Source organism: Saccopteryx bilineata, chromosome 2 (genome assembly GCF_036850765.1).
Source record: "Saccopteryx bilineata isolate mSacBil1 chromosome 2, mSacBil1_pri_phased_curated, whole genome shotgun sequence".
Lineage (NCBI taxonomy): Eukaryota > Metazoa > Chordata > Mammalia > Chiroptera > Emballonuridae > Saccopteryx > Saccopteryx bilineata.
Window position 1 is genome coordinate 108,649,406 of NC_089491.1, and position 22,251 is coordinate 108,671,656.

Below are 22,251 nucleotides of genomic sequence, written 5' to 3' on the forward strand. Positions count from 1 at the left end.
CCCCGGGACTGAGGCGCCGAGGCCCGACGCCGCGCGGCCGCGAGCCCAGGAATGCGCCGTCCGACCGGCGGGCTGGCCGCGGCGCCGCGCACCTGAGCGCCGGGGGCGGGGCAGCGACGGGCGCGACCCCCCCTCCCAACACCGCCGCGCCCCTCCGCGCCTTCTCGGCCCTTTCCGCCCCGCTTCGGCGTCGCTCGGCTCCCCTCCCGCCCCGCGCTCCCTCCCTCTTTTCCCGCTTTCCTCCCTCCGGGCCGGGTAGAGTTGAGCTCCGGCCGGGGAGCTGGCAGCGGCTCCTTTGGTGCGGCCGCTCGGGTTTACCTGTGCGCTCGGCCCAGCCCCGCGCCGCGCCGCGTCCCCCAGGCTTCTCCCAGGTAAGGGGCCGTCCGCACCCCGGTCCCTCCCCGCATCGACCGGACCGTTGGGGTCTGCGCGTCCCCCTCCTCCGCGAGCGGCTGGGGCCCCGCGGCGAGCCCGGGAATGGGAGTGTCGGTGGCGGGGACCAGGGACCGGCAGTGGCCGGAGCGAGGGGCAGGAGATGCGGCGGGCCGACAGGTGGCGGGGTCCGGCCGATCCCCCGACCGCCGCAGGCGCGACCCCGGTGTGGATGGGCGGGGGCCGGGGGTGGGGACAGTCCCTCTCTCCTCCCCTCGAGGGGCGGCGATCGTCCGGCCGCTGTGTAGGTGCGCCGGAGAAACTTTGCAGGTTGGGGACTCGGCAGCTACTCGCCGGCCGGGACGGTGGTCGCACTCCGGGTGCGGGGCTCCGCGGGGCGCGGCCGCGGGGCAGACCTCCAGGCCGGGCGAGGACCTCACGCTTCCCTTCCCCGCCCCCTTTTGTGTTTCCCCGCAGACCGCGGGCGGCTGGGCAGCCGCCGTGCGCCCGTCTCCTCGGGGCCGGAGAAGGAGGAGCCGGTGGACGGCCTGAGGTGAGAGCCCGACCGGCCCGCTGGGAATATGGCGACCGGTGGCTACCGGACCGGCGGCGGCGGCGGCGGCAGCACCACCGACTTCCTGGAGGAGTGGAAGGCGAAGCGCGAGAAGCTGCGCGCCAAGCAGAACCCCCCGGGCTCGGCCGCCCCGAGCGCGGGCGGGAGCGACGCGGCCGGAAAGCCCCCGCCCGGGGCTCTGGGCACCTCGGCGACCGCCGCGGCCAACGAGCTCAACAACAACCTCCCGGGCGTCGCGGCCGCACCTGCCGCCCCCGGGGGCGTGAACTGCGCGGCGGGCCCCGCGGCGCTGACCCGGGCGGCCCCCGGCCCGCGGCGGTCGGAGGAAGAGCCCCCCGCCGGCGCCGCCGCCGGCGCCTCGGGGCCACCGCCGGCCCGGGGCGACGAGGAGGAGCCGGACGGCGCTCCGGAGAAGGGCAAGAGCTCGGGCCCCAGTGCCAGGAAGGGCAAGGGACAGATCGAGAAGAGGAAGCTGCGGGAGAAGCGGCGCTCCACCGGCGTGGTCAACATCCCCGCGGCAGAGGTGAGCTGGGCGGGCGGCGGCGGGACCTGGGGGTGGGGCTGCTGCCTCCGGTGTCTGCCTCCTTCCCGTGTCTGCCTCCCGGCCGCTCTCGAGCCCAGAGTTTGCCCACAGTAGCCTCGTACTCCTTATCCTTTCAGGCAGGCGGAGCGTGATGGAGTTTTACTCCTAACAAATGCTTTCTGGGAAGTTCCCCAAACCCAAAGCCGGACACGTGCTTTTCAGGCTTCCTGGCTAAGGTTTCAGATCCAGGATACATATTTGCAGTGGTGGAAAGGCAGCTCCTGGCTCCAGAACTTGCTCACTGACTTGTTTTTCTATGCTTGATCAGTTAGGAAAATTGATTAATGGTGATGACGACATACTCTATTTAGTTTCCCACGTGTCCATTTCAAGTTATCAGATTGTTTATCTCCTCTTCTCTCTTAACAGTGTTTAATAGCACCTGCAAAGGAAACGTGGTTAGAGCACTGTCCAGGGCAGTTTTATCTTTCAGTGAACCCAAGATAAATATATCCAAATGAATGTGTGTCCTATTTCATATATGAACCAACTTTTGGAAATAACGCTCCCCAACACACACACACACACACACACACACACGCACGCACGCTTTTTTCTGAGTCATATTTAGGACAATAGGAACGCTGTGGCAGCTCACAATTTTTGCCAAGACAACTTTTCCTCATATATAAATATTTGGTTCTGTGTATTCTGGAAAAACATTTGTGGTAGGGTTTTTTGTTTGTTTGTTTGTTTGTTTTAGTAGTTTCAAAACATTTCTGCAGCCAGTAGTACCTTCTTGTTAGAGTGATCCGTGAAACATATTTGCTTAGTGTATAACTGCAACCACTTTACCCACAACAGAACAAAACAATCCTAAACAAGCTTTGGTTACTTTAATAGTAGCTCACCGGTTTTGGGAAGTGATTCAACAACCTTGTTTCACCCAAAGTAGTTGCATCTTTTTTTCATTGGCTCTTTATGTTTGCCCTTTTTTTTTCTGCCTCCTGGTCTTTAGTTTATTCAACTTTGACACCAAGAAAATGATAAGAATTTGCTAATGTTAATTGTGGGTCAAGTAAAAGCATTGGCAATAAGTTAGTGTGTATGTCAAACATTCCCAAAATTTTAAGTATTAACATGATTTCCGTACCTGGGAAATCAGTTTGTCTTTGAAGGATGTATTTTTATGAGTGTTTCAGAGAGATTTTTATCAGCCAGCAAAACTGTCTGCTGTGGTTTGCTACTTGCACAAAAGATCTGTTATTCATTAAACTGCTTTAGAAGGGATTCTTAAGAGTGGTAATCGAATTTCTAGGTTTTTTTTTGTTGTTGTTGTTTGGTTAAAAAATATGAAGATTAAGGGAAAACAAGGCTTTGTAAAAACTACATTTCTCAACTTAATTTTTAAATGTTGCTAGTGGTCCAAATAAAAGAATTTGTCATTTTTCAGTCTTTTCCTCATTATTCATCTGACAGGGCTCTTATTTTGGGAGGTATTTTGGCAGATGTTAAGCTTCATTATTTGGCTGCTTGTGCTGAAGTTGTTATTTCTAAAATACCTTTTTGTTTTTATTTTTTAGTAAGGGTAATGTTTACTGGGGGAAATAAGTAGGGTGTATCTTGTGAGAGCCTAAGAAACATCCTTTGTTAATCCTTCTGCTCTGGGTAAGGAACATAGTGCTGAGAATGTAGATGACTCCCCACTACAATTGAGTTTAATACTCTGGAATGTTTTTCATTTGGGTGTTGGCAACTCCTAAATTTAATCTTCCTCAAAAACAAACAACCCAGGGTACCATTTTTGTCTGTGGAATTTGAACCCTTTTTATTGAATAGGGAATTGAGAACTGCTTTCTTTTTGTGGTTACAATGGCTCTGTTTCATGCTGTAGGACCCAACAAAACATGGTAATGTTTTACCATAGTATCTAATTAGCAGTCATGCTTCTTGCGTGCCTCCTCCCAATGTTTTGTTTTTTAAAAAACAATTTACATCTTAGATTATTTTATTTCATTTATTTATTATTTATTTATTTTGGGTGACAGAGACAGAGAGAGGGACAGATTGGGATAGACAGACAGGAAGGGAGAGAGATGAGAAACATCAATTCTTCGTTGCGGCACCATATCTGTTCATTGATTGCTTTCTCATATGTGCCTTGACCCCGGTGCGGGGGGCTGGGGGCGCTACAGCAGACTGAGTAACCCCTTGCTCAAGCCAGCGACCTTGGGCTCAAGCTGGTGAACCTTGATCAGACCAGATGAGCCCGTGCCGAAGCTGGTGACCTCGGGATTTCAAACTTGGGTCCTCCACGTCCCAATTTGATACTCTCTTCACTGTGCCACTGCCTGTTCAGGCTCGGATTATTTTAGTAGTGGTAAAATATATGACTCAGAACTTTGAAGGTGAACCATTTTCATATCTTTTGGTTGTTGCTTTTATAGGATTGCGTGTCATTCATTGCTATTAGTAGTTCGACATTGAGAATGGCAGTTGCTGTGGGGCTTCTTGTGTAATACTACTGGTAATACTATTTAGCATTCCTGTTTTAAAAAGTCATGTAATATTTTACAGACTTTTCAGGTAGAAAATATTATGAAAGCAGAAAATCACCAACCTGTCAATATTAAAAAGTTGACTTGTGTTGTATTTCTTGTTGAATAAGGCTTATTTTCAGACCCTATTCCCAACCAGATTTATATTAGATTAGCATGTAATTTGTATGCAAAGAGCCTGTTTTAGTGGTTGATAAACAGTAAGTTCCTTGAAGAATTATTCATATGTATGATACATGCATTGTGACTTTTCATTAACTTATTATACTAATTACCAAGTATTATAAAATTGTTATAACGGTACCTGACAGCAGCTAAGATATCAAAAGTAGCTAGAAGGTAGTTTTAGGAAGGAAGCAGGTCAAAAACTAAAAGTGGTGGAAGAGGGTAAAATACTTTGTGGATACAGATGCAAATATACAGATGCTTATTAGTGAGATAAACTTTAATTCTCATTTACAAAGTTAGTCTTTTTTAAAGCTTTTTTTCTAAATGTTTATTTTTTTACATTTTTTTGGGGGAAATAGCTCAAATTGGATATTGGATAAAACATACTTTCTGCCAGTAATTACTGTGTGTTTATTAGTTGAGTTAAATATTTACTGTGTGTTTGAATTGAAGGTACTATGGTAAGTGCTGTGAAGAAAACAAGAAGAATAGGAGCAAGACTGGAATCTAGGAAGAAAGCTAAGACATAATTATTGATACATGAAAAAACTTAAGTTAACAGTTTAAAAGCCATCCTAACAGCTTGTAATTAATTGTTTACTAGGAATATTGTTGTATTTAAAGGGGGCAGATGATTGGGCTGAGAGAGATTGTTGAAGATTAGGGTCTTGAGCTAAGGCTTATCTTTCTATACCTATATATTCACACATACATGTATACATACCTATTTGTATAGTATTTTTTTCTTTTTTTCTTTTTCCCTTTTTCCGAAGTTAGAAGCGAGGAAGCAGTCAGACTCCCGCATGTGCCCTGACCGGGATCCACATGGCATGCCCACCAGGGGGCGATGCTCTGCCCTTCTGGGGCATTGTTCCATTGTGGCCGGTTCTATTAAGGCTGGAGCCATTCTAGCACCAGAGGCGGAGGCCATGGAGCCATCCTCAGCTCCCGGGCCAACCACCTTTGCTCCAGTGGAGCCTTGGCTGCAGGAGGGGAAGAGAGAGATAGAAAGGGGGAAGGGTGGAGAAGCAGGGACACTTCTCCTGTGTGCCCTGGCCAGGAATCCAACCCTGGACTTCCACACATGGGGCTGACGCTTTACTGCTGAGCCAATCAGTCAAGGCTGTATAGTATTTTATTATTATTATTATTATTATTATTTTTTACAGAGACAGAGACAGAGACAGAGAGAGTCAGAGTGAGGGATAGACAGGGACAGAGAGATGAGAAGCATCAATCATTAGTTTTTCGTTGCGCATTGCGACACCTTAGTTGTTCATTGATTGCTTTCTCATATGTGCCTTGACCGTGGGCCTTCAGCAGACTGAATAACCCCTTGCTGGAGCCAGTGACCTTGGGTCCAAGCTGGCGAGCCTTTTTTTTTTTTTTGCTCAAGCCAGATGAGTCCGCGCTCAAACTGGCGACCTCGGGGTCTCAAACCTGGGTCCTTCCGCATCCCAGTCTGACGCTGTATCCACTGCGCCACCGCCTGGTCAGGCGGCTGTATAGTATTTTAAATGTCAGAGTATAGTGGTTTTAACTGTGGTGGCACATTATTATCATGTGAGGATCTTTTTTTTTTTTTCTTCCATTTTTCCGAAGCTGGAAATGGGGAGGCAGTCAGACAGACTCCCGCATGCGCCCCAGTGGGTTCCACCCGGCATGCCCACCAGGGGGTGATGTTCTGCCCCTCTGGGGCGTCGCTCTGTTGCATCCAGAGCCATTGTAGCGCCTGAGGCAGAGGCCACAGAGCCATCCCCAGCGCCCAGGCCATCTTTGCTCCAATGGAGCCTCGCTGCGGGAGGGGAAGAGAGAGACAGAGAGGAAGGAGAGGGGGAGGGGTGGAGAAGCAGATGGGCGCTTCTCCTGTGTGCCCTGGCCGGGAATTGAACCCGGGACTCCTGCACGCCAGGCCGGTGCTCTACCGCTGAGCCAACTGGCCAGGGCTCATGTGAGGATCTTAAAAAAATACTTCCCCATGCTGAAGTATTTTTATACTTGTTGTCTTCCTCCCTGACCCCCTTATGATTTAGTGGGTTTGGGATGGCTCCCAGGCAATAATATTTTGACAAGCTCCTCATGTGATTCTAATGTGAGTCAGGGTTAAGAATTATTGAGCTGCAGTCTGGGGTACAGAAGTGAATAGGACACAGGCCTTGCCCACAGTGGGCTCTCAGGTAATATAGGCAATTATGCTAAGTAGAGTGTTGAAATACAGCCTATCCTCTGCCCACCAACAGGATACCTAACTCAAGGAGGAGGGGATAGTTGAGGAGGCTTGTAGATACTCTAGTTATATACTCCTGTTTTCAGAGTGCTTGTAAAGTCACTGCTATTTAGTAGGTTTGCATGAATGGGTTAACAGAAATGGTTAATAAACAGATGGAAAATAACCTCTTTCAATAGGTAGAACTCAAATGACACTGTGGTTTTAATTTAAATAGAAAAGTTAATTCACTGATTATTAAACTTACTGATTTTATAGTGGTTGGCTCAAGTACTTGACGTGTTGTCTTAATTAGTTGCTTACAGCAAACCCATGTGGTAGTTATGTTTACTCTTTTTTTACATATATATAATGCTTGGGTATTTTTTAAAATAATTGTTATTTATTGATTTTAGAGAGGAAGAGAGAGAGACAGAGAGATAGGAGCATTGATCTATTACTATGTTTGCCCTGACCAGGTATTGAACTGGCAGCTTCTGTGCTTTGGGATAACGCTCTAAGCCAGTAGTTCTCAAAGTGTGTGCCAGGGTGCACTGGTGTGCCCTAGAAGATTTCCAGGTGCACCCTGTGGTATTCCAGAGAAATATGTGCCTGTTAGGGACCAAAAAACCAACAGGGTTTTTGGAGTTTAGATTTTTGAGGGACAGAGATGTGGGGAATTGGCTGTAAGCTGACAGTCTGCCCAACCCCCCACCTCACTTGCCTGATTAGGTTGCAAAAGGCTGTTAAGCTGTGGTGCTGGATTGTTTACACTACCCCCCATGTTCCCCGGAAAGACTGGAGGCAAGTTTCTTCTATCCTTTGTTTGATGTAAAGTTATGATGATATGTATGGTGGGGGTTTTGGATTGATGATTAAACATAAGGAATTGCCTCTTGAAGCCTTTTGGATTTCTATAAAAGAAGAATATGTGGCAATATCTAAAAAAGCTTTGAACATTTTACTACAATTTTCGACATCCTATTTATGTGAGTTAGGATTTTCTACCCCTCAACACAATTAAGAGTAAAAAGAGAAGAATTTTTCAATGTATTGATGAGGAAATGAGAATTTGCCTTTCAAATACATATATGCCCAAACATTGAAGAAATCACTAGGACACATCAGGCTCATGTTTCTCATAAACACAAGAATAAAAAAAACTTAACACATTCATGCTGGAACCTGCCGAATTTACTAAATCTTACTAAGAATGCGTCTATATATATAAAAAGATAACTTTTTTGTCATTTTTTTATTTTTTAATCCCTCTTTTTTACAAATTCTAAAAAGCATAATTCAAAAAATGTAACAAAAATGTTTTTTAATGTCAGAATAAATTTAATTTTGTCATATTTATTTTGTTTACCATAAAAGCACGCTTGGACTTGATATTTTTTTCTTTACTATTTGACTTAATTATTATAACATATTTCTCAGAAATTTGTATATAGTGCGCCTACAATTATTTGTAGGATTTTAAATGTGCCCCAACTTCAAAAAGTTTGAGAACGGCCCTGGCCGGTTGGCTCAGTGGTAGAGCATCGGCCTGGCGTGCGGGAGTTTCGGGTTCGATTCCCGGCCAGGACACACAGGAGAGGCGCCCATCTGCTTCTCCACCCCTCCCCCTCTCCTTCCTCTCTGTCTCTCTCTTCCCCTCCTGCAGCCAAGGCTCCATTGGAGCAAAGTTGGCCTGGGCGCTGAGGATGGCTCTATGGCCTCTGCCTCAGGCGCTAGAATGGCTCTGGTTGTAGCAGAGCAATGCCTCAGATGGGCAGAGCATCACCCCTTGGTGGGCGTGCCAGGTGGATCCCGGTCGGGCGCATGTAGGAGTCTGTCTGACTGCCTCCTCGTTTCCAACTTCAGAAAAATACAAAAAAAAAAAAGTTTGAGAACCATTCCTCTAAGGAACTGAGCTGTCCTGCTTTTTTTTTTAATCCCCATTTCCAGAGGAGAAAATGGAGGTTTAGAGAGTTTAAAATGACTCAAGATCACACGGACAGTGAATCGGTGATAGAACAATATTTTAAATGTTTTTGTGTGTGTGTCTTTGTGTGTGTGTGTGTGTGTGTGTGTGTGTGTGTGTGTCTAGGGAAGGGGAGTTTTAAAGGAGTAACATACTTGGCGTTATTTAGCTTATTTCCCTAGATCAGGGGTTCTCAACCTATGGGTCGCGACGAGTCGCGACCCACAGGTTGAGAACAGCTCGCTGCCCTAGATGTTTAAAATAACTTTTTACTACAGGGTATCTTCAATAATTTACATCTAAATGGGGAAAATAGTGGAAGTATGAAACTGAATGGAATTTAAAGTCATGTTGGTAGGTTTAGAGATTGCTTCTGACTCTCTAATCTAGATTTTGCTTAACAAAATTTTGAATACTAGGCCATCAGCAAAAAGGTAAATCTACTTTTGGCTATTAGTCAGGAAATGTGAGTCTTTGATTTTAATTTAGTGATGTCTTGTTTTTCTGTCAAGATGGGGTTTTAAGACCTACTCCATAGTTTGAAGGAACACGTGATACATAGAAAGCATTTTTAAGTGAACAAAATTTAAGTCATAATTATTCAGCATACTTGTTGGACATGATATAGGACAAGTTCCACTTAGTAAACCTTGTAAATCCAGGTAGATTAAGAAATGCCTTTTGGTATGCCCATTATATTCCAGACTGTCTACCTTTCTGTGTGATGACTCAGGGAAGGAACAAACAAGTAGTGACTCAAGAGTTGGAAAAATTGGATGTGTGGATAGGGTGATAAGCCTAAGCTCAGCTCTGAAGCTGCTTAATAAGGTATTAAGTCAGAATTTCCTAAATGTTTGAGTTCATTGATAAAGTAAATAAAAACTTTAATATTATCATGATTTGTGATGAGTTGTCTAAGGTGAGATGCTTTTTTCCATAAAAATAATGATTATATAATTAAAGTAGATGACATATATGGCATGCTTAGTAGGTGGCAGGCCACTATTCTAAGCACTTCACATAAGTTGGTGCAGTATCCCTATGGGAAAATGGGTCAGGGAGGGTCAGTTACTTACTTGTCTGAGGTTATGTATGCCTATGGTAGGTAGCAGAGTAGAGATAGTTGGCCTTCACAGCCTGGTGCTTAATACCTATCTTACTATATTTTAGTGTATTACATAATATATACCCAATTTAAGAAATGCAGTGATACAGGTAAAATATAGGATACTAATACATTGCTGTAGAATATGAAAATAGCCTGTTGTAAAAGGCAGATGAAGTGAGACTCCATTAGAAAGATTTGAGCAAATAAACATAAAAACATTGGCATTAAAATTCTTATTTAAAATTATTAGTAAGCTAGTGGCCTTATTTGTGCTTTTTAAAATTATTTCTACATTGTTTTTACCATCTGTGAAATAGGCTGGAAAGTAATTACGTTACCTAATAGTAATGCTGATGCCCTGGCCGGATAGCTTGGATGGTTGGAGTTTGGTTCCGAAATGCAGAGATTGCTGGTTCGATCCTCAGTGAGGGCACATAGAGGAGCAGGTTGGTGTCCCTGTATCTCTCCCTCTTTCTCCCTTCCTGTCTCTAAAATTAATAAAATAAACAAAAAAATACTTTAAAAAATAGTAATGCTGATGGAATGTCTTAGAAGTTTAAAAGTATAAAATTTGGGGGAAATTAACTAGAGTTTGAAATTTCCTAAGTGCTTATTTTCCTTTTTAAAAGTAAGATATTTAATTAACATACCATTTTAAATATTTTATTTTAAATATTTTACTTATTGGTTTTTTAGAGAAAGAGAGAGAGAGAGAGAGAGAGAGAGAGAGAGAGAGAGAAGGGGGGTGGGGAAGGAGCAGGAAGCAGTAGTCACTCCTTGTATGTGCCCTGACCAGGCAAGCCTGGGGTTTTGGACTGGGGATCTCAGCCCTCCAGGTTGACGCTTCATTCACTGTGCCACCACAGGCCAGGCTTTTAAAGTGTTTGATGGTTTTTAGTATAGTCACAGATTTGTTCTCTAAGTGCTTTTGTACTTTCATCTTAATTTTTTATTACGTTCCTAGAACCTAAGGTACTTAAGTTATTGCTCCCCACTCAGTAAAGAGCAACAGTTTTCAAACTATGAAAAGCTATTAAAATAATTTAATTAGATTTTCACAGAGAAAATCAGCATTTTACAGAGAAAATGAAATTAATGGTAGAATCTACTTAGTTTTAAGTTATTCATAACTTGGTCACCTACTATCATTTGTTTGTACTGTAGTTTAGTGTAAGGTATTTAATTCAACTGAGTGTAATATTTTATTTAAAATTTTATACATCTTTCATGGAGATTTGCAAAGCTCTGTTGTCTAAACCAGCGATTTTCAACCTTTTTCATCTCATGGCACATATTAATTAATAAAATTCTGTGGCATGACAAAAATATATTTTTTGCTGATATGACCAAAAAAAATAGATATAATTTGATCTGAGTTACAAAAAATAATACTAATAGTAATTTCCTCCTTTTTATTTTTATTTTTTATTCCAAAGTGACTTTTTTTTTTTTTTTATTAAAATTTTTGTATTTTTCTGAAGCTGGAAACGGGGAAGAGACAATCAGACAGACTCCCGCATGCGCCAGACCGGGATCCACCCGGCACGCCCACCAGGGGCGATGCTCTGCCCCTCCAGGGCGTCGCTCTGCCCCCGACCAGAGCCACTCCAGCGCCTGGGGCAGAGGCCAAGGAGCCATCCCCAGTGCCCGGGCCATCTTTGCTCCAATGGAGCCTTGGCTGCGGGAGGGGAAGAGAGAGACAGAGAGGAAGGAGGGGGTGGGGGTGGAGAAGCAAATGGGCGCTTCTCCTATGTGCCCTGGCCGGGAATCGAACCCGGGTCCCCCCACACGCCAGGCCAGTGCTCTACCACTGAGCCAACTGGCCAGGGCCTATTCCAAAGTGACTTTTTAAGAAATCAGGTACCTGTACTTGTACTACTGGTACCAAGATTTAACCAATCAGACACAATCTTATCCTGTGATGTGACCAATACGGTGAAACTCTATATATATATTGATATATATATATATATATATATCAATCACACACATGATTCAAGACAGGGCTGTCACATGGGAAGGCTGTTGTTGTGTTGGCTGTTACCATTTTTTTACTTGATAATCAAAGAGAAAAGAGGTCAGTGCCCCTGACCAAATAGTCAGGTATTGCGTGTTTAAAAAATTCTTATGGCACACTGGTTGAAAATTGCTGATCTAAACGTTTGGGAACTGTAATTCAGTGTACAAATGGCGTTTCAGACCACTTACAGCGTTAGTGTGTTACTTAGCTCATTGTCCTAAAAGCTGTGTCTGGGTGGGGAGGAAACCACCTGTACCAGTATTTAAATATTGGCTGTTTACTTAAAATGCTGATTTCTGAGATTCGTCTCAGTCTAGTGATGGGTAGTGTTTACTTGAGACTGCATTTTAACATATTCTCAAGTAATTCTTGTACACACTAAGTTTTGGGAAGAACTGACTTAAATGCTCTATACTCGTTTACTGATATCTCAAATGAAATTGATACTGATTCTCTAACAGGATTGTCATATGAATCAAATAAAATAATATTTGTAAAATGTTCTAAATGACCAAATGATAAAGTATAGTTACTGTATAGGTTACATTGATAGCTGGTTCTTGATTAATGGAAATTTCTTATTGGGATATTAAGCATTCTCATATTTTTCCTTCTAATTAAACCTTTATAGATATATATTTTTTAATTTATAAAGTAAATTTAATGGGGTGACATTGATCAATAAGAGGACAGTACATATGTTTTAGTAAACATTTCTATGGCATGTGAACTGTTGATCGCATTGTGTGCCCATCCCCAAAGTCAGATCATTTTCCATCACCATATACTTGTTCCTCTTTACTTCCCTCGACCACTTCACTTTTATCTATGCCCATGTGTCTCAGTTTTATATAGATATTTTATAATATTTTAAAATATAGATATTTAAACAGGCAACTTGATCTACTTGGAAATTCCAACTCCCTTATAAGCATTTATATAATGTCATATATTTCGTGTAAAATGTTAAGTTTACCTTGTTTCTTGTCTAGAATTTGTTAGAAGCTTTGACTACTGAAAAAAGCCTCTAACACTTAATGTGTAATTTGAACTTTATTTTCACTTTTATATATCTTTAAGAGAAAGTGTATAATTATATTTATAAAATTATTTGTTGGGTAAACAAATGTTTTTTAAATTTGCTCACTCTATTGGGGCAGTGCCTTGTGTATATACTAACTAGTCTATGGAAATGTGTGGGTGCTTGCCCTCAGGGCGGCAGATTGCAAATTGTGGATTGCCTTCCTGCTTGGGAGGGGCGGTTATTTGCTGGAGAAAGGGTTTTGTACCCCAGCCGGTTTTGCTGGGAGAGCAGAGAGAGAAGGAAAGAGAGCTTAGGGGCTTGGGAACCCTGCAGAGGACCTGTGAGTCCATCTGAGTCTGGCTAAGTCCAGAGTGCTGAGGAGCTTGGGAGCCCTAAGAGAAAGAGAAGTGGTCTTCCCTGCCTGTTTGTCCGCCATTAGGAGACTAATAAACGGAATGGCTCACCATTTTCTGGTTCCACAGTTCCTTTACTGTCTGCCTGAATCCAATGTGCACCTGCACGGCCATGGTGGTGGCCCCTGGCCCTACAGCATTTACTAATTAGAAGTTCAAAATCTTAAGACAAGTTTTGTTCATCTTATCAGAATATGTATTTTTAAGTGCAAGAGTTTTTCTGTATTTTTTTTTTTTTTTAAGATTTTACTTATTGACTTTACATAGAGAAGAGAGAGATGGTGGGGGGGACGGGAAGTATCAACTTATAGTTGCTTTACTTTAGTTGTTCATTGATTGCTTGTCCTACGTGCCTTGACCAGGCAAGCCCAGGATTTTGAACTAGTGGCCTCAGGGTTCCAAGTCAGTGTTCTATCTACTGCGCGCTACCACAGGTCATGCTTAAGTGCAAGAGTTTTTTTCCTTTTGTTTACTGTCACATATTAGATCTACAGCTGTCCTTGACAAGCCAATTGATTTTTTTTTTTTTTTTTTTTAGAGAGAGACAGTGAGAGGGACAGATAGGGACAGGTAGACAGGAAGGGAGAGAGATGAGAAGCACCAGCTCTTTGTTGCAGCACCTTAATTGTTCATGGATTGCTTCCTCCTATGTGCCTTGACCAGGGGCTATAGCAGACCGAGTGACCCTCGCTCAAACCAGTGATCTTGGGCTCAGGCGCAGTGACCTTGGGCTTTAAGCCAGTGACCTTTGGGCTCAAGCCAGCAATGCAGCCTCATGTCTATGATCCCTCACTCAAGCTGGTGAGCCTGCACTCAAGCCAGATGAGCCCATGCTCAAACCCGTGATCTTGGAGTTTTGAACCTGGGTTTTCTGAGTCCCAGGAAGACGCTCTATCCACTGTGCCACTGCCTGGTCAGGATTGACTAGCCAATTGATTCTTAACATGTTTGATTTCTGCTGAGGCAACTTTCAGTTTGAATCCTAGACATTTGTGTTTATAGTCATACCTGCTGGTATAGAGTCAAACCTCAGCCCAATTCTCCTTAGGTTACTTAATTCACTAAGCACCATGAAATGTAATGAAATTGTAAGAATATGTAATTTCTAAAAGCAGTAAGAGTATTTTCTTCCAAGGTAGAGATAGCTCCAATAAGATCAAAACTTAGCTTGTGATTGGCTGATATTTATTTTGTGATAGTCTTTAGAAATTTTCTTTAACAAATTTTTATTGGTCACGATGTATGCTTTTTAAAAATATTTTCAAAAAAATTTTAATTATTGTCATACAGTTTTGTATTAGTTTCCGATGTACAACGTAGTGATTAGACATTTATGTAACTTATGAAGTGATCACCCCAATAAGTCTAGAACCTATCCTACACCATACATACTTACTACAGTGTTATTGACGATGTTCCCTATGCTGCTCTTTATATCCGTGTGACTATTTTTATAACTGGCAATTTGTATACCTTAAATCTTCTTACTTTTTACCCCTCTCTCTATCTGGCAGCCATAAAAATGTTCTTAGTACCTGTGAGCTTGTTTCTGTTTTGTTTGCTTGTTTGTTTTGTTTTTGTTTTGGATTCCACATACATGTGAAATCATATGGTATTTATTTTTCTCTGATTTATTTCACTTAGCATACTTCCTTCTAGGTTCATCACTGTTGTTACCAATGGCAAGATTTCATACTTTTTTTTTATCACTAATATTTTTTTGTATATATGCAGCATTTCTTTATTCATTTGTTTATCAATAGATACTTAGATTGCTTCCCTATCTTGGCTATTGTAAATAATGCTTAAGTGAACCTAGGGGTGCATATACCGGTATTCTTTTGAATTTCTGTTTTGGGTTTCTTTGGACATACACCCAGAAGTGGAATCACTGGGCCATAGGCAGTTCCATTTTTAGTTTTTTGAGGACTCTCCATACTGTTTTTCACAGTTACTGCATGAGTCTGCAGTCCCACCAGCAGTGTATCTTGAAGGATTCTTCAAGAAAATTATTTGGGTCATTCATAATATCTCACAGGTATTAGGTCCTTCAGATAATTGTGAAAAACTCCCAGAGGTTATTTTTGGTCCTTTTATTACCTCTCCCCACCCTTTTTTTAACATGAGAGAGAGATGGGGCAGGACAGACAGGAAGGAGAGAAATGAGAGGCATCAGTTCTTCGTTGTGGCACCTTAGTTGTTCATTGATTGCTTTCTCATATGTGCCTTGACTAGGGGGCTCCAGCTGAGCCAATGACCCTGCGCTCAAGCCAATGACCCTGCGCTCAAGCCACTGACCCCATGCTCAAGCTGGTGACCCTGCGCTCAAGCCACTGACCCCATGCTCAAGCTGGTGACCCTGCGCTCAAGCCACTGACCCCATGCTCAAGCTGGCAACCCTGCACTCAAGCCAGAGGCCTTGGGGTTTCGAACCTGGGTCCTCAGTGTCCCAGGTAGATGCTCTTTCCACTGCACCACCGCCTGGGCAGGCTGTCCTTTATACCTTTGATTTTGGTAGAAAATTGGTCATCAGAGTTTCAATAAATAAAAGTATAGGTAAGCTATAACTCAACATCAAGTTTCTAAAACTCACTGTGGCATGCAGAATCACACAGTAAAAACCGTAGGGTACCCTGGCCAGTTAGCTAAGTGGATTAAGAGCATGATCCCAAAACAAAAAGATTGCAAGTCTGATCTCCAGTCAGATCACACAAGGGAAGCAACCAAAAAATGCACAACTGAGTGAAACAACAAATGCTTCCCTTCCCTTCCTCCTCCCCTTTCTCTTCCTTCCTCCCCTCTCTCTCCCTTCCTCCCCCCCCTCCCTTCCTCTCTTTATCTCTCTAATAATTAATAAAATCTAAGCCCTGGCTGGATAGCTTGGTTGGTTGGAGTGTCATCTTGGAGTACAGAGGTTGCCGGTTTGATTCCCCGGTCAGGGCACATACAGGAGCAGCTCTATGTGTCTCTCAAAAACAAACAAAGCAAACAAACAAACACAAAAACCATAGGACCTATGGAAAAATAGGGCTTAGGTGCATAACACTGGAAAAACTTTGACATGTAAAAAGGATAGATACCTAACAAAGACCAATACAATTTTACACATTAAATTGTGAAGAAATATGTAAATACTGTAATAAATATGACGACCTCAAAAAAGACATAAAATTTGCTTGTAGAAGTGTGTGTCAAAAGAGTTTCAACTTGTGATGTGGTTGAGAAAGGGTTATCTGAAATTGGATGGAAAGTGGAGCACCGGATATGGATGGGTGTGGCTCACAACACATGCAGTGAACTGTGCTACCTGGCAGATACTTGAGGCATGTGCATTTTGTATCTTTCTGTGTGGCTGGATTGCATTTTCTGTGCTTACTTACTATTTCTTGCACTTGTGCATGAGCAAATAAGAAATATGTCTTAGGCTCAGCATGCTTCCTAATATATTAGTTGCCTTGAAACAAACCCAGTTTTCTAAACAAGTTAAAGTATTACAAATATATACCCACATATATACATCTCATATGCACATCTATATTCATTTATCTGAAATACATGAAACAGTGGCTTGGGAGAGGTCAGTTCAGGTAATGAAATGGTAAAAGGGCTAGGGAGCAGACAGTGATTAGAGATGACAATACTGTTTATTTAAGAGTGTATTAATCCTGATGGCTTGGGCAGTGGCAGTTGGAAAGGGAAGGAATAGGTAGATTTGAGAGGTATTTCATTGGTAATAGAAGGTTATGTAACTGCATGTTTTGAGCTGGAAAGATCTTTAGAAATCATTTAGTTCATTATAAAAAAGTATTAACTTGGTTTTCTCAGACTACGTCTATCTCAAAATTTAAGTTGTATCTCTTCAACCTTCTTACCTTTAGCTAAGTGTAGTATACCCCCCGCGACTCCCAACCCTAGCCAACTTGCCTGAGTCCTACCAGGAATCTTTGTTATTTTATTCCTTCTTTTAAAAATATTTGTCCTTTCCTTTTTGGTTCATCTTGCATAAATAAATGTTCCCTTAATTCTGCCTCACTTTCAACTTACTCTTTTCCTTAATTGCTCAATTTAGAGGCACTGTTTTCACCTGCTAACTCCCATGTCACTGCTCAGTTCCTGCTACTTATTGAAATTGATTTCTCCAGGGCTGCTTTTGACTTAAATGCCAAATGTGACAGCATCTTTTGTATTTTCATCCTAGTTGACTTTCCTGTGCCATTTGCTCTTCTCTCTCTTGGACATGATAACAGTTTTGTTAGTTTTTTTTTATTGTGATTGGTTTATTCAGAAACATTTGAGTGCTCTAATCTTAGTGCTAGATGATAATACAAAAATGAATTACAGGCCCTGGCCGGTTGGCTCAGCGGTAGAGCGTCGGCCTAGCGTGCGGAGGACCCGGGTTCGATTCCCGGCCAGGGCACACAGGAGAAGCGCCCATTTGCTTCTCCACCCCTCCGCCGTGCTTTCCTCTCTGTCTCTCTCTTCCCCTCCCAAAGCCAAGGCTCCATTGGAGCAAAGATGGCCCAGGCGCTGGGGATGGCTCTGTGGCCGCTGCCTCAGGCGCTAGAGTGGCTCTGGTCGCAACATGGCGACGCCCAGGATGGGCAGAGCATCGCCCCATGGTGGGCGTGCCGGGTGCATCCCGGTCGGGCGCATGCGGGAGTCTGTCTGACTGTCTCTCCCTGTTTCCAGCTTCAGAAAAATGGAAAAAAAAAAAAAAAATGAATTACAAACTCGCCAGTCTTTAAGGAACTTCCAGTCTACATTCAGAGAAGATAATCTTTCTAGTTCAGGCTACTATAACAGAATCCCATAGACTGGGTGTTCATCAACAGCAGCAGTTTATTTCTTAGTGTTCTGGAGAATGGGAAGTTGAAGATGAAGGCAGCAGCAGAATTGCTGTCCAGTGAGGGTTTGCTTCCTAGTTCACTGTGTGTCCTTCCGTGGTGGAAGGTGTGAAGATCTCTGGGCTCTTGTTTATCAGGGCAGTATCCCATTCATGAGGACACCACCCTTGTGTCCTAACCTTCTCCCAAAGGCCCAACCTTCTCTAATACTGTCACACAGGAATGTGTGGGAGGCACAAATATTCAGGCCATAATGGGTAACAAATAGAATTTAGTGTAATAAGTACTATGGTGGAGAAAAGAACAACATGCTGAACTAACTCAGAAAAGGAAGCTACCAGTAACATAAGGGAGTCAAGGAAGGTTTATATAAGAGAAAGTACTAAGCCCTGCATCTTGACTAATAAGTATTTCCCTAGTGGAGAGGGGGCACAGTAACATCCTAGATAGAACAGAAAGCATGTGTGAGGGCACAGAGCCAGGAGATAATAGATTCTATTGCATGCCAGCTGTAGGCTTTCCATGCCTTATTTCTATTCTCATTAACTCACAAGGTAGATTTTTTTATTCTTCATTTTACAGCATGAGGAAGTTGAGCCTCAAAGAAGTTGTAACTTGCCCAAAAGCCATACTGGCAGAACTTCGATTTGACTACAGATTTGTGTGGCTGCCAGTTGGTGCCCCGACATTGGTTATCATCGTTGGAAAGAGGGAGGGATATTGTAACAGGAAACTTTGATGTGCAGAGACTTTATAGTGGAAATGAATGGAGAACAGCTAAAGAGGAATGATACAAACCAGCTGTGATGGATCTAAATGTTATGCCAAAGAATTCAGACTTTGTTCTACTGTTCTTTGTTAGTGTTGTTGGCTGGGCATTTCCTTCTGTCCATACCTGTTTATACAGTAACTTTGACAGCTTCTGGAATAGAAACAGTTTTGCCTGCCTAACTTGAAATCATTAAGAGGATTTTCTTATTCAGAATCAGGTATCTCTTCAAGAATAGTAAATAATACAAAATCCTGTAAAAATAAAATACATAGAATAAATAAATCTGAAATTCCACCTGAGTTAAAATGGATCGAGAGAATTAGCCTTTAAACAAAGTTGTATCAAGTGATTCTTTTTATTACAAACGTAATTCTGTATTGAAGATCAGTTTGGAAATGACTTTTTTGGAGGAGCAGGAGCGTGTAGAGATGGTGATATTAACTTGCCAGATTCTGTTCTGGGAGTAACCATGGAGAAATCTGTAGCTCAATGTTATCCCTGGGTTTAGATTTTGCCCTGTACTTGATATAAAAGCAAGTGTTTATTCCATTTCCAGATTCTCTCAGTTCATCTTGGAATACAGGTGCTGAAAGATTGGCATTGCCTTTGAACCTTTTTCCACATACTTGTTTAACTTCCCCACAGGTTCCACCCCTCCCTTCTTTCTGCTCTCTATTATCTTAGAGAAAGTCAAGTGCTTCTCCAAAGCATGTTTTAGAAATGGCATTTGTTTATGTTTGATCATATAAAGGTAATGCTTCTTACTGTAGAAAATTTAAAACAAATACCAAAAATAGGATTGTGCAAAAAAAAAAAAAAGGGTTGTACAAAGATCAGCTATAGATTTTATCAATTGAAATACATGCTTCCATTTTTTAAACTTTTTATTTATTTATTTAAAGTGGGAAGAGGGTAAATAGAGAGATTCCTGCATACACCCTGAGCCCCGACCAGGATCCATCTGGCAACCCTCGTCTGGGGCTGATGCTTGAATCAACCAAGCTATCTTCAGCACCTGAAGCCAGTGCTCAGACCAACTGAGCTGCCAGAGGGAAAGAGAGAGAGATGGGGGAGAGGCAGGGGAAGAGAGCATTTGATCACCTCTCATGTGTGCCCTGACCGGGGATCGAACCTGGGATGTCTACATACTGGGCCGATGTTCCAGCCACTGAACCAATCTGCCAGGGCCAATTTTTATGCATGGGGATTATATTCTCTGCATTTTTAAAATCTCCCTTTTAACTTGATGTTATGATAAATATTATTTCCTTTTAAACCTTTTTTGAAAGTAGAGCTGTTAATTGCTGCATATTTTTGTTTCATTAACATAATTCTCATTATTCAGTGATATAACTATTGTAGTTTCAATATGCAACTCTTTTTGTTTTTTCTAAGTGGGAGGCAGGAGGCAGATAGACTACCGCTAGTGCCCTGACTGGGACCCACCCAGCAAGCCTTCTATGGGGCATGCTCTGCCAATCTGGGGCTTGCTCAGCAACTGAGCTGTTTTAGCTCCTGAGGTGAGGCCATGGAGCTACCCTTCGTGCTCAAGGCCAACATGCTCAAACCATTGGAGCCATGGCTGTGGGAGAGGAATAGAGAGAGTGAGAGAGAAGTGGGAGGGGTGGAGAAGCAGGTGGCCACTTCTCCTGTGTGCTCTGATTGGGAATCAAACTTGGGACTTCCACATCCCAGGCCAATACTATACCATTGAGCCATCCGGCCAGGGCCTCGGCATAGAATTCTTAAGGATATTTCTTGACACATAGATATACAATAAGTATATTTACATCCAGAAATTTAATTGTCTTACAAATATTATAACCTTTTTGTTGTTAATATCTTATGAACATCTTTATATATCAGTAAATATAGTTGTGTTGTAATTTTTAATGACTACAGAATATTCATAATTTGGATATTCCAGTAATATTACAATACATTTACTAGCTTCTTATTAGTACATGTTGGATGTTAGACACTGAACTGGGCCTTTTAGGCATTGGAGTTGCTATATCTGTTCTGGTACCAGCACTGTCAGGATTTGGACAAACTCATATTTTTGTCTTTGAGCAATTTATAACCTAATTTGGGGAAGTAAGACAATTTTAAAAATTTAATAAATGTATAATAATGTGTTAAATGTTATGCCATACTGTGAGTACAGTGAGAGATCCTTGGACTACTGAATAGTCCAGGAAATTTTGTGGAGAGATTGTGAGGTTTGAGCTGATCATGAAAGACTGATAAATGGACAGATGAATAAGAGACTCATATTGCAGACTGAGAGAGCAGAGTGGTCAGTGACACAAATGTGAGAGCAACCTGATTGGGATAGAGGGTTTATATTAGGAAATAATCGTAATAGGTAGACTTGGGGAGCAGAATTGTGAAGGACCTTAAAAACTAGGTTGAGATTGTAGGCTTGATGTGACAGCCTTTAGGAGGACTTGAGCAGAATATTTGTGAAATCATAATTTTAGCGAGATCAGCATTTTGGCAGTGGTGTGCAGAATAGGATAGAGGAAGGAGAGAACAGAGGCAGAGATGAGTTGGGAGGTTGTCACACACTAGTTAGGGAGACATATAAAGTCATTAGAACACCATGGTAGAATATAGTTCATTAGCATGTTTTTGGTTTTCTGTCTTGTTTAATTGACTTTGTGTCCTCACTTGCAATGCTTTGGGGATCTTATCTGAATGACATAATTTCAAAGACCAGAAATCACTTATACTATAAGCTGGCTTTTAGAATATTTTATTATTTTGATTATGGGTGAAAAAGGGTTGTCTTTCAGGATAAGCAAGCCATATTCATAAATAGATAACATCTGCATGCTTACTTGGCCTGGCACTCTCCTAATATCTTTACGGGTATTAACACATTACATTTTAGAAAAACTCTTAAGGAGGCCAGTGCTCTTCCTACTTCCTTCACAGATGAGAAGAGTGAGGCACAGAGAGGATAAGCCATATTGAATATCTGATCTGAGCAATTAGCTATCAATTTTGCTCTTGCTTCTTGATATTTTCCCCTTATGCTTCTAACTTCACATTGGGAAACTAGTACCACATTGTCTTGATTACTGTAGCTTTAAAGTCCTGAAGTTGGATAGTATCTTCCAGCATTGTTTTCCTTCAGTATTATGTGGGCTCTTCTGGGTCTCTTGCCTCTCCATGTAGATTTTAGAATCAGTTTGTCAATATCCACCAAATAACTTGCTGGGATTTTGGTTGGGTTTTCATTGAATCCTAAAATTGGGAACTATTGACATCTTGACAGTCTTCCTAGCCATGAACAGGTAATGTTTATTTTTTAGTTCTTCTGTGTTATCTTCAAAGTTTTATATATTCCCTCACATAAATGTTTTACATATTTTGTTAGATTTAAAACCAAGTGTTTCATTTTTGGAGGGTGGTAATGTAAATATATTTTGTTTTTAATTTTAAATTCCACTTGTTTATTCTTGTATTATAGATAGGAAAACGATTGATTTTTAAAAATTAATCATGTAGCCTGACCAGGTGGTGGCGCAGTGGATAGAGCGTCGGACTGGGATACGGAAGCACCCAGGTTCGAGACCCCAAGGTTGCCAGCTTGAGCGCGGGCTCATCTGGCTTGAGCAAAAAAGCTCACCAGCTTAGACCCAAGGTCACTGGCTCGAGCGGGGGGTTACTCGGTCTGCTGAAGGCCCGTGGTCAT

General features: G+C 42.4%; 1 protein-coding gene across 1 annotated transcript in view; it reads left to right on the top strand.

Moving 5' to 3' along the window:
* The first annotated feature begins 231 nt into the window (after nucleotides 1-231).
* Nucleotides 232-22,251, top strand: part of PAWR (pro-apoptotic WT1 regulator) — a 125,198-nt gene continuing 103,178 nt past the window's right edge. Inside the window, exons 1-2 of the mRNA XM_066257598.1 lie at nucleotides 232-371; nucleotides 850-1,469. Of these exons, the coding sequence (XP_066113695.1) occupies nucleotides 954-1,469 (516 nt within the window). The 5' untranslated portion in view covers nucleotides 232-371; nucleotides 850-953. The remainder of the gene's footprint in view (nucleotides 372-849; nucleotides 1,470-22,251) is intronic.